The 20516-nt window shown below is 55.5% G+C and overlaps 2 protein-coding genes across 3 annotated transcripts; one reads left to right on the top strand and one right to left on the bottom strand.

The window, feature by feature from the left end:
• The first annotated feature begins 2578 nt into the window (after positions 1-2578).
• On the top strand, positions 2579-11748 carry CDC42EP1 (CDC42 effector protein 1). 2 transcript variants are annotated; one of them, XM_032138725.2, is made up of 3 exons: positions 2579-2708; positions 8184-8922; positions 10233-11748. In XM_032138725.2, exons 2-3 carry the CDS (start codon positions 8460-8462, stop codon positions 10964-10966), a joined length of 1197 nt encoding a protein of 398 aa, XP_031994616.1. In that variant the 5' UTR covers positions 2579-2708; positions 8184-8459; the 3' UTR covers positions 10967-11748. The 2 variants fall into 2 exon arrangements, with proteins under 2 accessions (XP_031994616.1, XP_031994617.1); XM_032138726.2 differs by lacking the exon at positions 2579-2708 and adding an exon at positions 5814-5911.
• A 634-nt stretch (positions 11749-12382) lies between these two features.
• LGALS2 (galectin 2) lies at positions 12383-20229 on the bottom strand. Its single transcript, XM_032138724.2, has 4 exons — positions 20034-20229; positions 13990-14072; positions 12711-12870; positions 12383-12547 (listed from the first exon to the last, which is right to left on the bottom strand). The coding sequence occupies exons 1-4, from the start codon at positions 20037-20039 to the stop codon at positions 12398-12400; spliced, it is 399 nt and encodes a 132-aa protein (XP_031994615.1). The 5' UTR covers positions 20040-20229; the 3' UTR covers positions 12383-12397.
• Between the last annotated feature and the right edge of the window lie 287 nt (positions 20230-20516).

Genomic DNA, 20516 nt, shown 5'->3' with positions numbered 1-20516 from the left:
AAATCACTTCACTTATCTGCAAAAGGGACACCATGGCAGGACTTTCCCTATGGGGCTCTCACAAGAATTAAATGTCATAATGCATCTTAATGAGCTACAGGACCTGGTATGCATCAGGTGCTCAATAAGTGCTGGTTACTACTGATGCTGTTAATAGTAATAACCACAGTAGCACTAGTTCTTTGCTTCCATCACTGTCCTTCCAGTCCATTCTTCACTCACAGTCAGACTTCTATTTTGTTTTTTGTTTTTTTGAGATGGAGTCTCGCTCTGTCGCCCAGGCTGGAGTACAGTAGCACGATCTCAGCTCACTGTAACCTCTGTCTCCCAGGTTCAAGCAAGTCTCCTGCCTCAGCCTCCTGAATAGCTGGGATTAACAGGCGCCCGCCACTATGTCTGGCTAATTTTTGGTATTTTTAGTAGAGACAGGGTTTCACCATGTTGGCCAGGCTGGTCACGAACTCCTGACCTCAAGTGATCCACTCGCCTCGGCCTCCCAAAGTGCTGGGATTATGGGCGTGAGCCACCGTGCCCGGCACTTTTTTATTTTTATTTTTATTTTTTGAGATGGAGTCTCGGTCTGTTGACCAGGCTGGAAGTGCCGTGGTGCGATTTTGGCTCACTGCAACCTCCGCCTCCTGGATTCAAGCAATTGTCCCTGCCTCAGCCTCCCGAGTAGCTGGGATTACAGGCGCCTGCCACCATGCCTGGCTAATTTTTGTATTTTTAGTGGAGACAGAGTTTTACTATATTGGTCAGGCTGGTCTCAAACTCCTGGCCTCAAGTAATCTGCCCACCTCGGCCTCCCAAAGTGCTGGGATTACAGGCATGAGCAACCATGCCGGGCGACAGTCAGTCTTCTAAATGTACACCTGCCGGTGCTGCCTGCTGGCTCACTGTCCCGATGCTGTTCCAATTCTCCATGGGACAAAATACTCCTGGGCCGGCCCCCAGGGAAAGAGTTCCTACTGCTGTGCCACTTGAGCAAATGCTAGAATACTTTGTGCCTCCGTTTCCTCATTTGTCCAGCTGCAGAAATAGCTCCTTCCCTTGGCCACCAGCATGGGGATTCAGGGAGCCAGTGGAAGAGGCTTAGCCCCTGGGTGAACAGTAAAGACCTTATCTCCTCCACCTGCGGGTATATACAGCTCCTCATCCCAGGCCACAACAGCGCTCAGCCAGTCTCCTCCAGCCGGGTTTGCCTCTGCTACGGGGTCCTCCGCTCCCAGCCTTTGCTGTGCTGTCCCCTGCCAGCTGTGCACTGTGCATTTCCACTGCCCTTCCCTCTTCCTACACATCCTTTAAGACTTAACTCACACCCGCACAGTGGCTCACACCCATAATCCCAGCACTTGGGGAGGCCGAGGCAGGCGGATCACCTGAGGTAAGGAGTTCAAGACCAGCCTGGCCAGCATGGTGAAACCCCCTCTGTACTAAAAAATACAAAAATTAGCCAGGCGTGGGCGGGTGCCTGTAATCCCAGCTAGTCCGGAGGCTGAGAGGGAGAATCGCTTGAATCGGGAGGTGAGAGCTGCAGTGAGCCGAGATCATGCCATGGCACTCCAGCCTGAGCAACAGAGGGAGACTCCGTCTCAAAAAATAAATAAAAAAAAGAGAGAGAGAGAGACTTAACTCAGGTATCATCTCCCCTAGGAAGCTTTCCTGAGCCCCCAGGCCCTGCAGACAGTGTTAGGGACCTCTCTGTGCCCTGACAGCCCGAGGACTCTATAGTCAGATGGGAGTAGTCAGAGGAGGGTACAACAACGGGAGGCAGGGACCAGAGATCTATCTCCCCTCCTTGAGGATGGCACAGGGTCCCGGGTATGGCTGATTCCCTGCCCCCCATGGACGTGGGGGGGGATCTGTAAAGTCTCTGAGATGCGACCTCCTTTACCTGCCGAGCAAGCCTCCTAGGTGCTCTTGGAGAAGGGAACACTTCACACAACATCTGATGCTGCTATTATCTATCCCACTTTCAGATCGGGAGACTGAGGCAGAGAAAGGTAAGTAGTGACTGAGGCAGGACAGGAGCCCAGGCTGTCCGGCTCCAGGGTCCCGGCCTTGACGGCCACTCTACCCCACTCTACCAGTCGCCCCAGTGTGGCTGTCTTCCTCCTGGGCACCGCGTGGCCTTTACCGGATGGAAGGGAATGAGAATGGGGAGGAAAGGAGTGGGCGTGTCATGCTTGTAAATATCAAGGTTTAAAGGTCCAGGCATTCAAGGCCTCAGATCGAGCTTCCCGGTTCCCCAAACTCCCGCAGGGCACGGCTGGAGGGCCCAGGAGGGAGGAGAGTTCATCAGGCCTGGACGCCCCAAGGCCACGCGGGGAACCGGTGGAGGAGGGGTTGGCGGCCCGGGACCGGAGTCGCCTCCCCGGGGCAGCCCGCACGTTCCCCGGCTGGCCCTGTCCGGGGTGGCGAGCAGAGGCCTGGCCTGGCCCCCAGCCGCGTCCCCTCCACCTCTCGGCGGCGGCGAGGACGGTGTCGGGGAGGGGGCCGGGCCCCGCCCGCGGGCGGGAGGAGAGGGGCGGGAGGCGGGAGCGCCCACACCCCGCCCCCGCCCCCGGATCCAGCCCTCGGAGCCCGCGGCCAGAGCGGCGCAGACCGGCCCAGCGACTCTCCCGGGCTGCCAGCCGGGACGCGCGGCCGCCGCCGCTGCAGACGACGAGTCTGCCCTCGTCCCGCGCCCCCGGGGCTCGCGGAGCCAGGTAATAGCCCGGGCGCGCGGGTCCTCGGGGCGGGGGGGCGTGGAGGCCGGCGGGTCCCGGCGCCCGCTGGGGCTCTGCACCCTCCTAGGCTCCCGGGACCGGGACGGGGAGAGGACCCGCCCGAGAGAGGCGCCCCAGGGTGCCCACGGGAAGGCCGGGGGCGGCCGCGGAGCCGCGCAGGGAAACTCCGAGCTTTCGGGCTTCGTGTCCCGTTCCGGGCTGGCGGAGGGGGCAGAGGATCGGACGGGGCTGAGCGGCCAAACTGCGCGAGGAGGGGGAGAGCCGAGGGGCAGAGCGGGGGCTGTCTCCGCGCCTTCCTGCGCGGGGGAAGCAAGGGCCGGGGCGGGGAGCGGGCGACGCGGCGGAATGGCTCCCCTCTGCCGAGGCCCACGCGGAGAGCGGGAAGTAGGGGGTGGGGGGCCCAGGGAGATGGACAGGCACCCTGCCCCCTCCCCGACCGCCGCATTCCAGGCTGGAGCCGCGGATGAGGTCATCCCGTCCGGTTCCCCTCTGGCCAAGAAAGCCGGCCGTCCCCTTCCCCCGCGGAGCGACCCTCCGCGTCTTGAGCCCCGTCCCCCCAGGGAATGTTGGATGGCCGAAGTCTTTCCCGGACTTCCAATCCCGGCCGCCCTCCAGATTGTTCTGCCTTTGCCCCAGCCGTGCCAGACCCGCAACGTTCGAAGCCCTTTTCCTAGACCGGGAAACTGAGGCTTAGAGAGGAGAGGGGACTGGCCTGCAGGCCGCAGCGGCACGAAACGTGGCGCGGGGACCCGAGACGCAGCCCGCAGCCGCTCCGCCTCGCCCGGTCCAGGGCTGGTTCGGCTCTAACTCGGGGCAGTGGGCACGAAGCGCATCTCCTTTCCACTTTCCCCGTCGCTCCCTAATGGCCCACGGTGCCCCCTTTGGAATACGGAGGACTGGGTCCCCTAGCGCGACTGAGAACAACTAGCTACTCCGTTCTGGCCTCAGTTTCCCCGTCTCTCCACCTTGAAGCGTCTGGACTTTGAGGGACAGGAGAAGCCAGCCGCCCGGGTTAACCCCTTATCCCAGGGACCAGAGCAGGTTTGGGGGAGCAGCCGTAACCAAGACAGGGACCCGCTGTCCAGCGGTGGGGGGGGCGGGGGTCGTCACCCAGCTGGATGCCCGCAGGATGGGGGCTGTGTGCACCCGAGCAGTGGCCTCCAGGATGAGACGTGGGCCCCTGGCCAGCACTGCGGCCTGCGGGTGACCCCCAGGTGAGTGCCAGGGTGCAGCCGCCCCCGCTCTCCTTCAGAGCCGCCCTTGGCCTCCCCGCGACCACATGTGCCTCCACAGCGGCCCCTGTTGGCCAGATCCCGGCTCCAAAACTTGTTCTTGCGTCATTCCCACCATTGAGTGAGCTCAGGCCATGTGCCCAGGCCCTGACTATCCTCTATAAGGTAAACATAAGGACTCCAGGGACACTGAGGCTGCGTGGTGACCTCCTTGCCTAGGTCAGAGGCGCTGAATCTGCAGAGCTGGGTCTCCTGTCTTCCCAGGCCTGCACCTGCACCCCACACCGGGCTCAGCACTGGGCATCCAAGCCCTCCAAATCCTCTTCCCTATTCCCCATCGTCTTCAACCCTGGGGCATTTACCAGCTATGTTGGTCTGTGACTGAGGGTAAATGTCTCCTTTCTGAGCTTCGTTTTTTCCATCTGTAAAAAGGGTGTTCTGAACACTAACGGGCGGTATTCCTGGGCAGGTGAGGGGAGGTGAGCCTGGCACCAGGACACTTGGAGCCCTGCTTACTCCAGTGCCAGGTGAGGCACACCTGATGGCCAGCAGTGCCCTGTGATTGGCAGCAAGTGCCACGTGGCTGCCACCAGGGGTCCCTGGAATGAGAGATGTTAGTGTAAAGGTGTCAGATTTGAACCCATGGCTGCCCTGCTCCAGTATCTGAGGGTTTCATTACATTTTCTACCCTTGCAACTCCCTTGGGAGGGGAACTGCCTGGTGTGCTGTTCCCGTTTTCCACATGGGAAGACCAGGTCCCAGTACCCTGCCCTCAGCTCCACAGTGCTGCAGAGTCTCTCGACCGCAGTAGGCAGGGTGGTGTAGGGGGTGGGTACTATTGGGGGGTGCCCAGAAACATTTGAAGGATGGGATCATCGCAAGATTGGGGAGGAAGCTGGTCCCCCAAGTCAAAAGTGACCATGGGGGTTCAGGGGGGAGGAGCTCCTTTTGCTGGGAGAAGAGGTGCTGCCTCAAGAAGTCAGGCCAGGTGTGGTGGTTCACACCTGTAATCCCAGCACTTTGGGAGGCTGAGGCAGCAGGATGGCTTGAGTTCAGGAATTTGAGACCAACCTGGGCAATGGAGTGAGACCCTGTCCTTACAAAAACTGGAAAAACTTAGCTGAGCATGGTGGTATGTGCCTGTAGTCCCAGCTACTCAGGAGGCTGAGGTGGGAGGATCGCTTGAGCCTGGGAGTTCAAGGCTGCAGTTAGCTGTGATGGAGCCACTGCACTCAGCCTGGGTGACAGAGTGAGACTCTGCCTCAAAAAAAAAAAAAAAAAAAAAAAAAAAAGTCAGGGAGCTGGGGTGGGAGCAAGTGGGTAAGGCCACATGGCAGACCCTTGTACAGGACATTTGACAGAGGAACACCCTCCCCACTCCCAATCTTTCCCCCAGAGATGCATCCTTAATCCCTGCTGAGCAGGGAAACTTGGCCCTGCCATGAACCTATCACTTAACCTTGGACAGGTCTCCCTTCCCACCGAGCCTTAGCGCTGCCTGTCAAATAGGCCACGCTGCGGCTTTGCAGGGTTGTTGGAGAATCAGATGACATCATGTAATGGTTGGCCAACTGCGGATCGCTTCAGAACTTCAGCAAACATTCCACGAGGACTTCTCGGTGCCGGGGGTGCCAGGGAGGGAAAAAGATGATTCAGAAGTTCCCCCCGCCACAAGGGGGTGGAGTTAGGGTTGGGGGAGGATCAGATGGTGGGAAGGGAAGAGAATGTAGTCAGAAAACAAAGCAAGCTTTGTCCTTTTGGCTTCTTTGTTATCTTGTTATTTAACCTATTTTGAATTTCAAATAACATTAGAAGGGCAGTATTGAGATTTTTATGCTTGGAGGTGGCAGCAATGGTTTTACAAAAGGAAGAAGGCTGAGCCGCAGATGTAGGTGTTCTTGTTAAGGATCATTATTGACTTTTATCAGCTGAGGTCCCAGGTCTGTGTAGGTAAGTGACTTACCCAAGGTCACAGTGTGAGGACACAGAACCCAGCCTGCCCTCCCACTCTCAGAAGGGGCTAGGGTGATGTTTTGGCATGCAGGTTATCATGGAGATCTGTGATTCAGCTGGCATTGATTTGGCACTTGCTAAGTGCAGAGCCCAAGCTGGATGCCCGAGGGAGAAAGGCAGGAAAATCCAGGCAGCCGCCCCACCCTCCAAGTGCATTGCCGATCTCGGGAGGCGAGACTGGGTTCCACAAGCAAGTCAAGGGCTTATGTGAGTCAGAGGCTCTGAGTTCAAGTCTCAGCTAGCTCTGTGGATCTGACCTTGAGCCAGCTTTGCCCTCAATGGGCCACAGGAAAAGCATAGAATCACAGGTGCGCTCTAGCCTGGCCTTTGTGTGATACTAGAAGGAAAGGGGTCAGAAGGAAAGGGGTCAGAACAAGAGATGCTTAGAGAGGCTGGAGCAGGGGAGGATGTGTGTGTGTATGGTGCGGGTGGGGAATCAGGAAGGAGAGATGGGCAAGAAATAGCTTTTGGCACCAGCTGAGCTTTTTCCAAAGCTTGCTCCCTGACAACAAGGCTCCTACAACAATTTGACAAACTGTGATAAGGTCTTTTCCTGCGGGCCTTCTCAGAGCCTTGAATATGCTCACGCGTGGAGGACGCAGCTGGAAAAAGCCAGTTTTGACCACAGGATCCTTATTCCAGGAAGCTCCTTGAAGGTGGATGGTTCAGAGGAACCTCTGCTCTGGCTGTTTGCCCAGCTTCACAAAGCCTTGGTGAGGTGTCTCCTCCCTCCTGGCTTCGCTGCGTGGCAGAGATTTTAATGCACAGAGAAGGGAGGTGACTTACTCAGTTACTGAGCAGGAGGCAGTGTAGCCTGGGGCTCCAGGGCTCTGGGATGTGGGGCCTGTTTCACCATTTCTTACTATGGAGCCTCAGACAAGTTACTTCACTTCATGCCTCAGTTTCCCCTCCCTAATATCGTGCTGCCGTCAGGAGTAATGTTTTTGTTGTTGTTGTTGTTGTTTGTGAGACAGAGTCCAGCTCTGTCGCACAGGCTGGAGTGCAGTGGCGCAATCTCGGCTCACTGCAACCTCTGCCTCCCGGGTTCAAGCAATTCTCCTGCCTACTCCTGAGTAGCTGGTATTACAGGCGCCCGCCACTACGCCCAGCAAATTTTTTGTATTTCTAGTAGAGACGGGGTTTCACCATGTTGGCCAGGCTGGTCTCTAACTCCTGACCTCGTGATTCGCCCGCCTCGGCCTCCCAAAGTGCTGGGAATACAGGCGTGAGCCACCGCTCCCAGCCCCTCAGGAGTATTGTATGGGTTTAAACGATGAGGCAGGTGAGGTCTTGGCACTTAGTAAGTGCTTCATAAGTGGGCCCTGCAGAATAAGTGCTTTCTTTTTTCTTTTTCTTCTTTTTTTTTTTTTTTTTGAGACAAGGTCTCGCTCTGTCGCCCAGGCTGGAGTGCGGTGACACAATCATGGCTCATTGCAGCCTTGACCTCCTGGGCTCAAAGGATCCTCCCTTCTTAGCCTCCTGAGTAGCTAGGACCACAGGCACACACCACCACACCCAACTAATTTTTTTTTTAATTTTTTTGTAAAAGCTAGGTCTCATTATGTTGCTCACACTTAGAATGAGTGCTTCTATTTTTTCCTGATACATGGCTTAAGTGTATAGCTCGATGAATTATTTGTCCCCTGTTCAGTCAGTACTGCTCAGAGGCTGCCATCTTTCTGATTGCTAATAGCATCAATTGGTTTTGCCTGTTACTGAACTTCCTCTTTTTTTGAGACTGAATTTTGCTCTTGTTGCCCAGGCTGGAATGCCGTGGTGTGATCTTGGCTCACCTCAACCTCTGCCTCCCGGGTTCAAGCGATTCTCCTGCCACAGCTTCCTGGGTAGCTGGGATTACAGGCACGCACCACCACGTCCAGCTAAGTTTTGTATTTTTAGTAGAGATGGGGTTTCTCCATGTTGGCCAGGCTGGTCTCGAACTCCTGACCTGAGGTGAGCCACCCACCTCAACCTCCCAAAGTTCTGGGATTACCAGCATGAGCCACCGCGCCCAGCTGTGTTCTTGAACTTTCTATACACAGACTCACTTGGGTCCCCGTGTACCTAGCTTCTGCCCCGCATCAGTTGGAGGTCTCCATCCGTGCGGCTGGGTGTGATCATCTATCCTCTTCAGCTGCTAAGGTTTGGACCCCGGATTTCCTCCTCTGTCCCGGGCCTGCCGTCACCACCCGTTCTGTCTTCCCTCCAGGTCTCCACCCCTGGGCAGGAGAGGAGCCGAGCACCTCGGGATGCTTTCTCTGCGCTTGAACATCTATAGCTGCTTTTGAGGAGCTGGGAGCCGGGCCCGGGGAGAGATGAGCCATGGACCCCCCACAGCCTCAGCATTCGGGGACCTCACCTTAGGAGAGCGCCATTTACAGCTTCCGCCAGGGCAAAGGAGCTGAGCAGCCATCCCAAGCCCAGCCCACCTCCCTCCCCCAGCCCCTGGTGGGCATGGACTAGCAGCTGTGAGCAGCCAGAGCTGATGCCCGGCCCCCAGGGGGGCGGAGGCGCCCCCACCATGAGCCTGGGCAAGCTCTCGCCTGTGGGCTGGGTGTCCAGTTCACAGGGAAAGAGGCGGCTGACTGCAGACATGATCAGCCTCCCACTCGGGGACTTCCGCCACACCATGCATGTGGGCCGCGGCGGGGATGTCTTCGGGGACACCTCCTTCCTCAGCAACCACGGTGGCAGCTCCGGGGGCACCCATCGCTCACCCCGCAGCTTCCTGGCCAAGAAGCTGCAGCTGATGCGGAGGGTGGGGGCGCCCCCCCGGAGGATGGCATCTCCCCCTGCACCCTCCCCGGCTCCACCGGCTATCTCCCCCATCATCAAGAATGCCATCTCCCTGCCCCAGCTCAACCAGGCCGCCTACGACAGCCTCGTGGTTGGCAAGCTCAGCTTCGACAGCAGCCCCACCAGCTCCACGGACGGCCACTCCAGCTACGGTGAGGGCCTGGGTCATCTTGGCCCACTTTTCAGAGGCTGAGGCTGAGGCTGAGGCCCAGAGGGGTTCAGTGGCTCCTCCAAGCTCCAAGTGAGCTCCAAGTGACCATAGAGGTCAGGCCCAAACCCCATATCATGGATGGGGAGGGGGTGCAATGGTGGGAACCAGCTGACTCCCCAAAACACCTGAGGTTGAGAGTGAGGAGGTGGAGTTTGAGTTCTAGCTGCCCCTTACTTGCTGTGTGACCTGGGCAAGCACGTCCCCCTCTCTGGGCCTCGGCTGAACCAGTCACCCACCCATTCTTGCCCCCTTCAACCAAAGCCTTCCCCTCATGTCGGAATGATATCATGGAGAGGTGAAGGGCCTGGGCTCTGGATTCCAATCCGGTTCTTGCCTGATTTTCAGGTAGTCAATTGACCTCTATAAATTCAAGTCCTCGCCTGGATAATGAGTCTCTCGGGGTCATTGCTAAGATTCAGTGCCAGGAGAGGCGCAGGGGAGCTGGTACATAGTAGGTGCTCAGGACACTGGAGCTGTGGTTATCTGAACTTGGTTTCCTGTAACTCGACAAATTTGGAAAACCACTCACAGGGACCGCAAGCCAGGGGCCTTCCTGCCCAGCCAGAGAAGTGCCACCTTGGCTGTTCGATCAGAGCGCACCTGAGAACCATGGGCCCCTGCTGCCACCTGGTGGCCACTCCCTGCCTTGAGGCATTTGGGGCAAATGCTCTAATGCCCCTGCCCCAGGCGGCTGCTCAGAACCGCACTGAGGACTGGTCCACAGAAACCCGATTCTGTCTCAGGTCTGTAGTCCTGGAAGCAGGGGCTGGACATGTCTGTCCTTCCTTTCTATACAGTCAGACCCTGATTGCTGGTCCCATCCTGTGTCCACAAATCAGCTCACGTGCTATGGGTTCACCTGCAGCCATCGGCCAGTGTCATGGCAGGGAGCTGGTGGCCATGGCTGAGGTCACAATTGGGACTGAGAGGAGATTTGAGCTCCAGACTGGATTCCACCTCATCAGACTTCTATGGCTTTGGGCTAGCCCCTTCGCTTCATCCCAAACTGAGCCTCACTTTCCTCATCTGCGTAATGGAAATGAGGATAATGATTTTCAGCTTTGGGGGTAGACAGGCCGATCACACAAGTGACCATAGAGCGTATTCTATTGGAAAGATGGGAGGAACCGAGGCCAGAGAGGGGAGGGACTAGCCAGAAGCCACACAGCAAGCCAGGACTGGTCCTGTGTCCCCTCCTGAATTCCTGGTGAGGGACCCCAGCTCTGAGCCCACTGCCCATTTCTCTTCTAGGCCTGGACTCTGGGTTCTGCACCATCTCCCGCCTGCCCCGCTCGGAAAAGCCACATGACCGAGACCGGGATGGTTCCTTCCCCTCTGAGCCCGGGCTTCGCCGCTCTGACTCTCTCTTGTCCTTCCACCTGGACCTCGACCTTGGGCCCTCGCTCCTCAGCGAGCTGCTAGGGGTCATGAGCCTCCCAGAAGCCCCTGCAGCTGAGACTCCAGCCCCTGCTGCAAACCCCCCAGCCCCTACTGCAAACCCCACGGGTCCTGCTGCAAACCCCCCAGCCCCTGCTGCAAACCCCCCAGCGTCTGCTGCAAACCCCCCAGCGCCTGCCGCAACCCCCACGGGTCCTGCTGCAAATCCCCCAGCCCCTGCCGCAAACCCCCCAGCCCCTGCCGCAAGCTCCACACCCCATGGACACTGTCCCAATGGGGTAACAGCTGGGTTGGGCCCAGTGGCTGAGGTGAAGGCCAGCCCAGTGGGAGGGGGTCCCCGAGGACCTGCTGGCCCTGCCCTCGGCAGGCACTGGGGAGCAGGCTGGGATGGTGGCCGCCACTACCTGGAGATGGATGTGCGGCAGGAGCGGGTGGAGGTGCTGCCCCAAGCCCGGGCCTCCTGGGAGAGCCTGGACAAAGAGTGGAGGGCACCCCAGGCAGGCAGCAGGACCCCGGTGCCCAGCACAGTGCAAGTAAACACCTTTGAATTTGCGGATGCTGAGGAGGATGATGAGGTCAAGGTGTGAGGGGCTGGGGCACGGTCCCGGGGCCCCATCTAGATGCAGAGCCGGCCCCTCACCTAACAGCTGGTTCCTACCAGACCAGAGAGGGGAGAAGCCGAGTTGCCCCTAAACCCCTCCCCACCTCTGCAGGACAGACATGGGAGGGAAGACAGGGAAGGCCAGGCTTGTTCCGGGACTTTTATGCTCCCAGAGGCCCTGCCAAGCTGACCACCTCCCCCGACTGCCACTCTGGACCTAATAGCTGTTCCTTAGGCCCCACTCCATGCCACCCCCAGCAGCTGGAGGACCCAGCCTCACAGTGTGGCCTTTGTGCCAGACCAAGCTGCCCGTGGGGGGCGGGGGGCAGGGAGTGTACCACACAGGGCCATTGTCTCACCTCCCAAAGGGACCGCCTGCCCCCAGCTCATCCCAGAGCGTCCCCGCTGCAACCCTGACAGCCCTCTCCCAGGCTGCTTCCCCAACATCCCCACCCCAGCCTCCCTCTTACCCCAGAAAGGTCAGGTATGACCTCCCGGGGAGGAATCCCACCTGCCTGTATGCCCCAGACTTGCCTCTGGAGCCTGATTAAATAAGGCTGTTTTGATAAAAGGTGTCCTGCAAGATGCTTGGGGACCTGGGACAACAGCATCAGCTCTGCCTGCTTCAGTCCCCTCCCCTCCAGGGAGTTTAGAAAGCCAAGGACCCCCCATCAAGGCCCCCAGCAGGAGAGGGAAGTGGACCCGCCAAGGGGAGGGTAATGAGTAGCCAGGCTGGAATGCCCCTGAGATAAGAGGCCCAGGTGGGAGCCCTTATCTGCAGTTCCGGGAACAGCCCCTGGCCCAGGTGCCTGGGACTGGTGTCTGCCCCATAATCCCACAGGGCAGCGTGGTATTTGCTCTGGCGATAGTGGGGGCAAGTAGACAGAAGCAAGTGCATAGAACTGTTGGGAGCATGTCTCAGCCTCCCAGTGTGGCAGCCGGGTGTCCTCATATCTCAGTTTCCTCAGTATCATGAAAATGCCAGAAGCATTAAAATGCATGGAAAGAGAAATGCCCTCCTTAGGTATCGGAAGACAGATTAAATTTAGCCACAAACAGCCAACGTCAGGTGGTGAGCTCCTTGTTACTAGAAGTATGCAACCAGAGGATGTGTGGCAGGATCACTATGGGACCTCAGGATTCCTGAGAGCAGGACATTCTGGATCATGGGGTGCCTTCATTCAGAGGTCCTCAGACCAGGGGTATCCCATGTTTTTGTAAACTTGAGGGACCCAAGAGAGAAAGGAGTCACGAGCCACGGTTCTTGCCACAGGAAGACTCGATAAAAACGGATTATTTTGGTTGCTTTTAGCCTTGGGGCAGGAACTGCAGGTAGGGATAGGGGAACACACCCAAGGGCTGTTGATCCTGGTGTGACTCAGAAGACCCAGGACAGAGAATCTCGGCTGGAAGTCTTTTATTCTTTTAACTTGAAAGAGGACATGTTGAACCCGCCCCTTACGCTCAGGTAGCTCAGGTGGCTGTGGCCCAGCCTGTTGGGAAAAGTCAGCTCGTGCTCATCTGGCAGCTTCACCTTGAATTTGTCACTCTCAAAGGTCACCGTGAACTGTGGGGAGGGAGGGTGTCAAGGAGGCAGGAGGCCCTGGAAATGGGCCAGGGCAGTGCCTGATGGCTCAAACAAGGCCAGCACCTGTGTCCAGGCCAGGCTCCCTTCCATCTGAGCCCTCCCCTTGACATCACCCCAGTGCCCTTTCCCCCTTTGACCTCACCTTGACCTCTGACCCTGGGCTGAAGCACAGGTGATCTTCCCGTTGTTCTTGCCCCCAGTTGCTGCCGTCCAATGAGTTGCAGACAATAGTGGATTCGCTGAAGCGAGGGTTGAAATGCAGGTTCAGCTTGTCTGTCCCCTGACCCAGATTAATTACAAAGCTGCATGAGAAGGGGTAGCAGGTGAGGTTCAGGGCTCAGGCCTGGATAAAGCAACTTGGGTTGGAGGACCTTGGTTGACCACAAGCTGGAAGAATCAAAGCTTGTGTTAGTTGAGATCTGTGCCTTAAAACAAGGGAGGTAACAACCTGCTCAGACTTAGCACTGTGGTAGCACATTCCGTTTGGAGCAGGGATCACGCTGTTGAGAGAAGGGTAACTGATAGTGACAGCTTCAGGAATTGGGGGTGGCTCTCCTGGGAGAGAGAAATGCTATCTCTTAGATATCTGAAGACCTATTAAATTTAGCCACAAACAGCCAACCTAAGGTGGTAGCTCCCCATCACTACGGGTATGCAACTGGGGTTGTATGACTTCTTAGCAGGATCACTGCAGGAGCCTGGGCTAGACCTGCAGGGTTCCTGAAAGTGGGGCATTCTGGGTCATGGGGTGTCTTCATTCGGGAGTCTCAGACCAAGGGTATCACACATTTTGACAAACTTGAGGGACCCAAGTAGGAGAAAGAAGTCACTTTTCCCTTAGCTCCTATGACATGGATCTGTCCGCCTCCTCCCTAACCAAAAGTAGATAAAGCACAGTTCCAAGATGCGCTGACAGGTTCTGCAGGCGAGAGAGCCCTTCGCTGGACTGTGACTCACGGAGGCAGTGAGGCCGCTGGTTCTAACCAAGAGGATGCCAGCAAGACCACTCAGCCTCCCCTGGTGGCTGCCCCGGTTTAATGCTCATGAAAGGCCAGCCTGTGGCCATTCCGCTGGGTAAAGAGGGTGGTGTCTGGGGATTTGGGCATTCCCTAGAGGCACCTGCCCTGCAGGGGGCCAGGCAGAGTTCCAGGGGCTTCTCCACCTGCCCCTTCAATGGCTGTTGGGGCAAAAGAACAGGGCATATGGCATCAACTCTGAAATTCTGCAGGTCTCCAAACCTAGCCTCAGACATGAAGTGGGGGCCAGCAGGGGTGTAGGGAGAAGGGTGTGAAAAAGGGCCCGTTGGCCTGACGTCCCTCTTGCCTGACCACTTCACAGGGCTGCCCTGCCCACCCCACCCACCCCGCCCGCCCTGCCTATTCCGGGCCTGCAGACTCCCCCAACCCTGAAACCTTGCTCACCCATCAGCGCCATCGGCGATCCTGCCTGTGATCTTCAGGGTTGACCCCGGCTTCATGTCCATGTTCTTAACCTCAAGTTCCCCCTGGACCAACAGAGAAACATTCCACTGGAGTCCCCCCAGAAAGTCAATCCCACACTTGCCCAGCACCTTCATCCACCTCATCCCAACCCAGCTGCAGGTCTCATAATCCCGCTGCTCACATGAGGACGCAGGAGACCACCAAGCTGGAAAGTGGCAGAGCCAGAGCGCTCTGATCAAGGCCTCCCAGAGCTTCCCCACTCCCTGCCCTGTTTTGCTTTTATCCACCCCAACCCGAGGAGGCACAGGGCAGAGGCTCAATTTGCCCATCTATGAAATGGGCAGAGTGCTTCCTGCCCAGTTCTGCAAAGTGTTCAAGTGATGAAATCACGCTGCCCTCAGCAGAACCCCAGAAACAAAAATACGACATGGAAAATGACTGTAACAGAGGCACGAGGTCTTGGCCCATCCAAAACTAAATCTGACCAAGCACAGTGGCTCACGCCTGTAATCCCAGCATTTTGGGAGGCCGAGACGAGCTGATCACCTGAGGTCAGGAGTTTGCAACCAGCCTGGGCAACATGGTGAAACCTCGTCTCTACTAAAAATAAAAAAATTGGCCGGGCACGGTGGCTCACCCCTGTAATCCCAACACTTTGGGAGGCCAAGGGGGCGCGGATCACGAGGTCAGGAGATCGAGACCATCCTGGCTAACGTGGTGAAGCCCCGTCTCTACTAAAAATACAAAAAATTAGCCAGGTGTGGTGGCAGGCGCCTGTAGTCCCAGCTACTCCAGAGGCTGAGGCAGGAGAATGGTGTGAACCCGGGAGGCGGAGCTTGCAGTGAGCTGAGATCATGTCACTGCCCTCCAGCCTGGGTGACAGAGCGAAACTCCGTCTCAAAAAAATCATAATAATAATAATAAATAAAATAAAAAATAAAAAAATTATCTGGGCATGGTGGCGGGCGCCTGTAATCCCAGCTACTCGGGAGGCTGAGGCGGGAGAATCGCTTGAACTCTGGAAGCGGAGGTTGCCATGAGCTGAGATCGTACCATTGCACTCCAGCCTGGGCGACAAGAGTGACTTTTCATCTCAAAGAAAAACAAAAAAAAAGGCCAGGCGCAGTGGCTCACACCTGTAATCCCAGCACTTTGGGAGGCCAAGGCGGCCAGATCACCTGAGGTCAGGAGTTTGAGACCAGCCTGCCTAACGTTTAACCCCGTCTCTACTAAAAATGCAAAAATTAGCCAGGTGTGGTGGCATGCATCTATAGTCCCAGCTACTTGGGAGGCTGAGGCAGGAGAATGGCTTGAGCCTGGGAGGCAGAGGTTGCAGTGAGCCGAGATCATGCCACTGGACTCCAGCCTAGGCGACAGAGCAAGACTCCGTCTCAAAAAAAAAAAAAAAAGAAAAAAAAAAAAAAAAAACTAAGAATCTATAAAACTCCACAAGTCCCATGTCCATCAAAGTCTCTCTCCAAGCCTCACTTTCCCCTTCTGTAAAATTGACTAATTTGATTTATTCATTTAAATAACAGTTGCTAGCCTGGGTGTGGAAGTGTGTACCTTTATTCCAGCTACTCAGGAGGCTGAGACAGGAGGGTCACTTGAGCCCAGGAGTTGGAGACCAGCCTAGGCAACATAGCGAGACCCCCATTTCTAATTTTTTTTGTTGTTGTTGCTGAATGCCAGCTGTATGACAGACCCTGTCACACCAGGGAGACACCACCAAACTTCAAGCTGGTTTTGAGAGGATTCAAGAACATGTTTGTGAAATCCCACGCACAGGGCCTCATATAGATCAACAGCAAATCAAAGGACCACCGTCATTTATTATTTTACTTTCCTTTTCCTTTTTGTTTTTTTGTGGTTTTTTTGAGCAGAGTCTTGCTGTGTCGCCCCGACTGGAGTGCAATGGTGTGATCTCGACTCACTGCAACCTCCACCTCTCGGATTCGCGATTCTCTTGCCTCAGCCTCCCAAGTAGCTGGGACTGCAGGCATATACCACCATGCCTAATTTTTGTATTTTTAGTAGAGACAAGATTTCACCATGTCGGTGAGGCTGGTCTCAAACTCCTGGCCTCAATTGATCTGCCTGCCTCAGCTCCCCAAAGTGCTGGGATTACAGGCGTGAATGAAGCCCAGCCTTAATTTTCTTTTTTAAATTTTTCCTTTTTTTCTGGACAGTGGTCTGCCCGAATGACCATCATTTTGATTACTTGTTGTTATGATTCATCTGCTCCTTATTTTCCACAGAAAAGCAGCACCTGAATTTCTGTACAGCAGGAGCCTCCTCTAATCTCACGATGGTTACTAGGGAAGATTTCTAAGCTGGGTTTTCAAAGCTCATTACCCAAGGCTGGGCGCAGTGGCTCACGCCTGTAATCCCAGCACTTTGGGAGGCTGAGTTGGGTGGATCACCTGAGGTCAGGAGTTTGAGACTGGCCTGGCCAACATGGAGAAACCCTGTCTCTATTAAAAATACAAAAATGAGACGGGTGTGGTGGCACATGCCTGTCGTCCCAGCTACTTGGGAGGCTGAGGCAGGAGAATCGCTCGAACCCGGGAGGCGGAGGTTGCAGTGAGCCGAGATTGTGCCACTGCACTCCAGCCTGGGTGACAGAGCAAGACTCTGTCAAAAAAAAATAGCTCATTACCCAAGACCAGTTTTTGCATCTATGACCAGAGGATGAGGGTTGGTCTGACCAGGACGCAACAGGCACCAAAGATTTAGAACAATTTATGGGAGGACACTTACACTGTGGGAGTTCTGCTCACTGACTATTTTCTTCTTTTTCCGGAAGGAGCATAATCTGAGATGCCCTGAATGAGCTCATTGGACTGGGGCACTTTGCCAGAAGTCAAGGGCAGTGGCCGTGGGAGGACCCTCAGTGCCCTCTCGCTGGCAGCTGCCTCCTCTCTGCAGAGGAGGAAGTGACCCGCTGGTCACACATAGGGGTAGGTTGTAAGGTATTGCACAACTCTCCCACAGGCAGTAAGTTCCTTTTTTTGTTTTGTTTTGTTTTGTTTTGTTTTTTGAGATGTTGAGAGATGGAGTCTCACTCTGTCGCCCATGCTGGAGTGCAGTGGTGAGATCTCAGCTCACTGCAACCTCCACTTCCTGGGTTCAAGCAATTATCCTGCCTCAGCCTCCCGAGTCACTGAGATTACAGGCTCCCACCACCACACCTAGCTAATTTTGTTTGTATTTTTAATAGAGACGGGGTTTCACCACTTCGGCCAGGTTGGTCTCAAACTCCTGACCTCAAGTGATCCTCCCCTCTGGGCCTCCCGAAGTTCTGGGATTACAGGCGTGAGACACCACACCAGGCATTTTTTTTCTTTTCTTTCTTTTTTTTTTTTTTTTGAGACAGAGTTTCACTGTGTCACCCAAGCTGGAGTGCAGTAGCACCATTATAACTCACTGCAGCCTCACAGCCTCCTGAGATCAAATGATTCTCCTGCCTCAGCCTCCTAAGTAGCTAGGACTATAGACGTGTGCCACCATGCCCAGCTAATTTTTAAAATTTTTGTAGAGATAGGGTTTTGCTATGTTACCCAGGCTGCTCTGGAACTCCTGACCCTCAAGTAGTTCTCCCGCCTCAGGTGGTAATACATTTTTTTTTTTTTTTTTTGAAAAGTCTTGCTCTGTCACCCAGGCTAGAGTGCAGTGATGTGATCATAGTTCACTACAGCCTTGACCTCTTGGGCTCAAGCAATCCTCCCACCTCAGCCCCCCAAGTAGCCTGGACCACAGGCATCCCACCTGGCCCAGCTGATTTTTTTTTTTGAGATGGGGTCTCACTATGTTGTCCAGGCCAGCCTCGACCTCCTGGGCTCAAAGGATCCTCCCATCTCGGCCTCCCAAAATGTTAGGATTACAGGTGTGAGCCACTGTGCCTGGCCTGGAAGTACATTTTATAAGAGACAGCTGGAGGAGGCAGCAATGCTTAACCCAGGACAGCGGGCCATGACCATGGCATGTCAGACACGAGGCTGCTCAGACCAGGGCTTCTCAGCCTTGGCCCTCTGGACGTTTGGGGCAGGCATTTCTTTGTTGGGGTCTGTCCCTTGTGTTGTAGGATGTTGAACAGTATTCCTGGCCTCTACCCACTGGATGCCAGGGACACCCTCCCCTGAGTGGTGACAACTAAAAATGTCTCCAGACAGGGTCCGTTTTCCCTTGGGGGCAAAACCTCCCTGCTTTAGAGAAAGTGGGGTTTGGAGGCTGGACACCTAACTCCCCACGTCTTCCCTTAACACAGTGGGGTGGGGTCCAGATTTTGGAGCCAGACAGACGGGATTAAAATCAGTCTCTCGCTGGCCGGGTGTGGTGGCTCACACCTGTAATCCCAGCACTTTGGGAGGCCGAGGCGGGCGGATCACGAGGTCAGGAGATCAAGACCATCCTGGCTAACACGGTGAAACACCATCTCTACTAAAAATACAAAAAAATTAGCCAGGTGTTGTGGCGGGCGCCTGTAGTCCCAGCTACTCAGGAGGCTGAGGCAGGAGAATGGCGTGAACCCAGGAGGTGGAGCTTGCAGTGAGCCGAGATCGCACCACTGCACTCCAGCCTGGGCGACAGAGCAAGACTCCGTCTCAAAAAAAAAAAAAAAAAAAAAAAAAAAAAAATCAGTCTCTCACTGACAAAGACCATTACCTCTGGAAGATGAGGTTATCCAGTGAGGACTGTCCAAAAGGGGCTCAAACAAGAAGCAGAACACAGGTGTGCCCGCCACACAGCAGGCACTCAGAGACGTGTGCCCTGCACACACACACGTCTAACACCAACATCAGGAGAGGGCTCCCTGCCTCCTGCCAGCAGCCTGTACCCACGCCCCGAGCCCTGGAAGTCAGGCCAGGATAGGGGAGCTGGGACTGGGCTAAGAGAAGCACCCCCACTCCCCTTGCAGCTCCGGGGGGCTACCTGGCTGAAACAGCAAAGCTCAAGCTCCAAGGATAGAGGTGGGGGCTGCTGCAGGGCAGAGGCACTCGGAAGTCCAGGGTTAGGGGTGCTAGGCCTGGTGGCGCATGCCTGTAATCCCTGCTACTCGGGAGGCTGAGGCAGGAGAATCGCTTGAACCTGGGAGGTGGAGGTTGTGGTGAGCCGAGATCGTGCCATTGCACTCCAGCCTGGGCAACAGAAACTCTGTCTCAAAAAAAAAGAAAAAAAAATTAGCCAGGTGTGGTGGCACATACCTGTAATCCCAGATACTTGGGAGGCTGAGGCCAGAGAATTGCTTGAACCCAGGCAGCAGAGGTTGCAGTGAGCTGAGATCAGGCCACTGCACTACAGCCTGGGCAACAGAGCGAGACTCCATCTCAAAAAAAAAAAAAAAAGAAAGAAGAAAGAAAGAAAGAGAAAGAAAGAAAGAAAGAAAGAAAAGAAACAAACAAAATTAGCCAGTGTGGTAGTGAGTGCCTGAGGTCCCAGCTACTCAAGAGGCTGAGGTGGGAGGATCATTTGAGCCAAGGAGGTCAAGTCCATAGCGAGTTATGATTGCCACCACTGCACTCCACCTGGTGACAGAGCAAGACGCTGTATTTTCTTGTTGTTGTTGTTGTTTTGAGATGGAATTTCACTCTTGTTGTCCAGGCTGGAGTGCAATGGTGCAATCTCGGCTCACCATAACCTCTGCCTCCCAGGTTCAAGTGATTCTCCTGCCTCAGCCTTCCCAGTAGCTGGGATTACAGGCATGCGCCACCAGGCCTAGCTAATTTTGTATTTTTTTAGTAGAGACAGGGTTTCTCCCTGTTGGTCAGGCTGGTCTCAAACTTCCAACCTCAGATGATCCACCCGCCTCGGCCTCCCAAAGTGCTGGAATTACAGGCATGAGCCACCGCGCCTGGCCCAAGATGCTGTTTTTTAAAAAAAGACTTCTGTCCAAGTTCTTTGCTGCACAGATGGGGAAACTGAGGCCCAGAGAGGGACAGTAATGGTTTTCCCTAAAAGCCCCCACCCAGGCAAAGACGAAGATGAACAGAGTGGGGCAGGCAGCAGGGGGCTGGTGTCCTCACCGTCATGGTGACAGCTCCTGGCGGCAGCTCCCAGTGGCTCCTGGAGGCCTGTGCTCAGGGTCTCAACTCGTGGTCAAGCTTATATCCTAGAATATTACACATTAACTCCCTCAAGGCCCTAAGTGAGGACTTTGCCCCTTCTACCTGGTGTCTCCCCGCCTGCATCTCCCAGTACCCAGCACAAACAGGCAGAAGACTCCTCAGCCAGCTCCACCCCACCCAGCCCGGAGCATCCTCCTGGCCTCCCTCCAGCCCAGCATCCTCCTCCTCAGCGCTCCCAGAGCCTGAGAGGGGAGGCAGCCCCAGCTCTGCCCCCACACAAACCGCAATGTAGCCACTCGACAGCTCTCCCAGCCTCCCTCACTGAGCCCAGCTTCCTTGCCTGTAAAAAGAGAGATTTGCTTTGCAAAAAGAAAAAATAAAAAAGTCTAAGCTTCTAATTTTCTTTTCTTTTCTTTTTTTTTTTTTTTTTTTGAGACGGAG

The sequence above is a fragment of the Hylobates moloch genome, unplaced genomic scaffold (genome assembly GCF_009828535.3).
Source record: "Hylobates moloch isolate HMO894 unplaced genomic scaffold, HMol_V3 SCAFFOLD_19, whole genome shotgun sequence".
Taxonomy (NCBI): domain Eukaryota; kingdom Metazoa; phylum Chordata; class Mammalia; order Primates; family Hylobatidae; genus Hylobates; species Hylobates moloch.
Note: the sequence above shows the minus strand (reverse complement) of the source record. Positions and strands in the feature narration are given on the sequence as shown.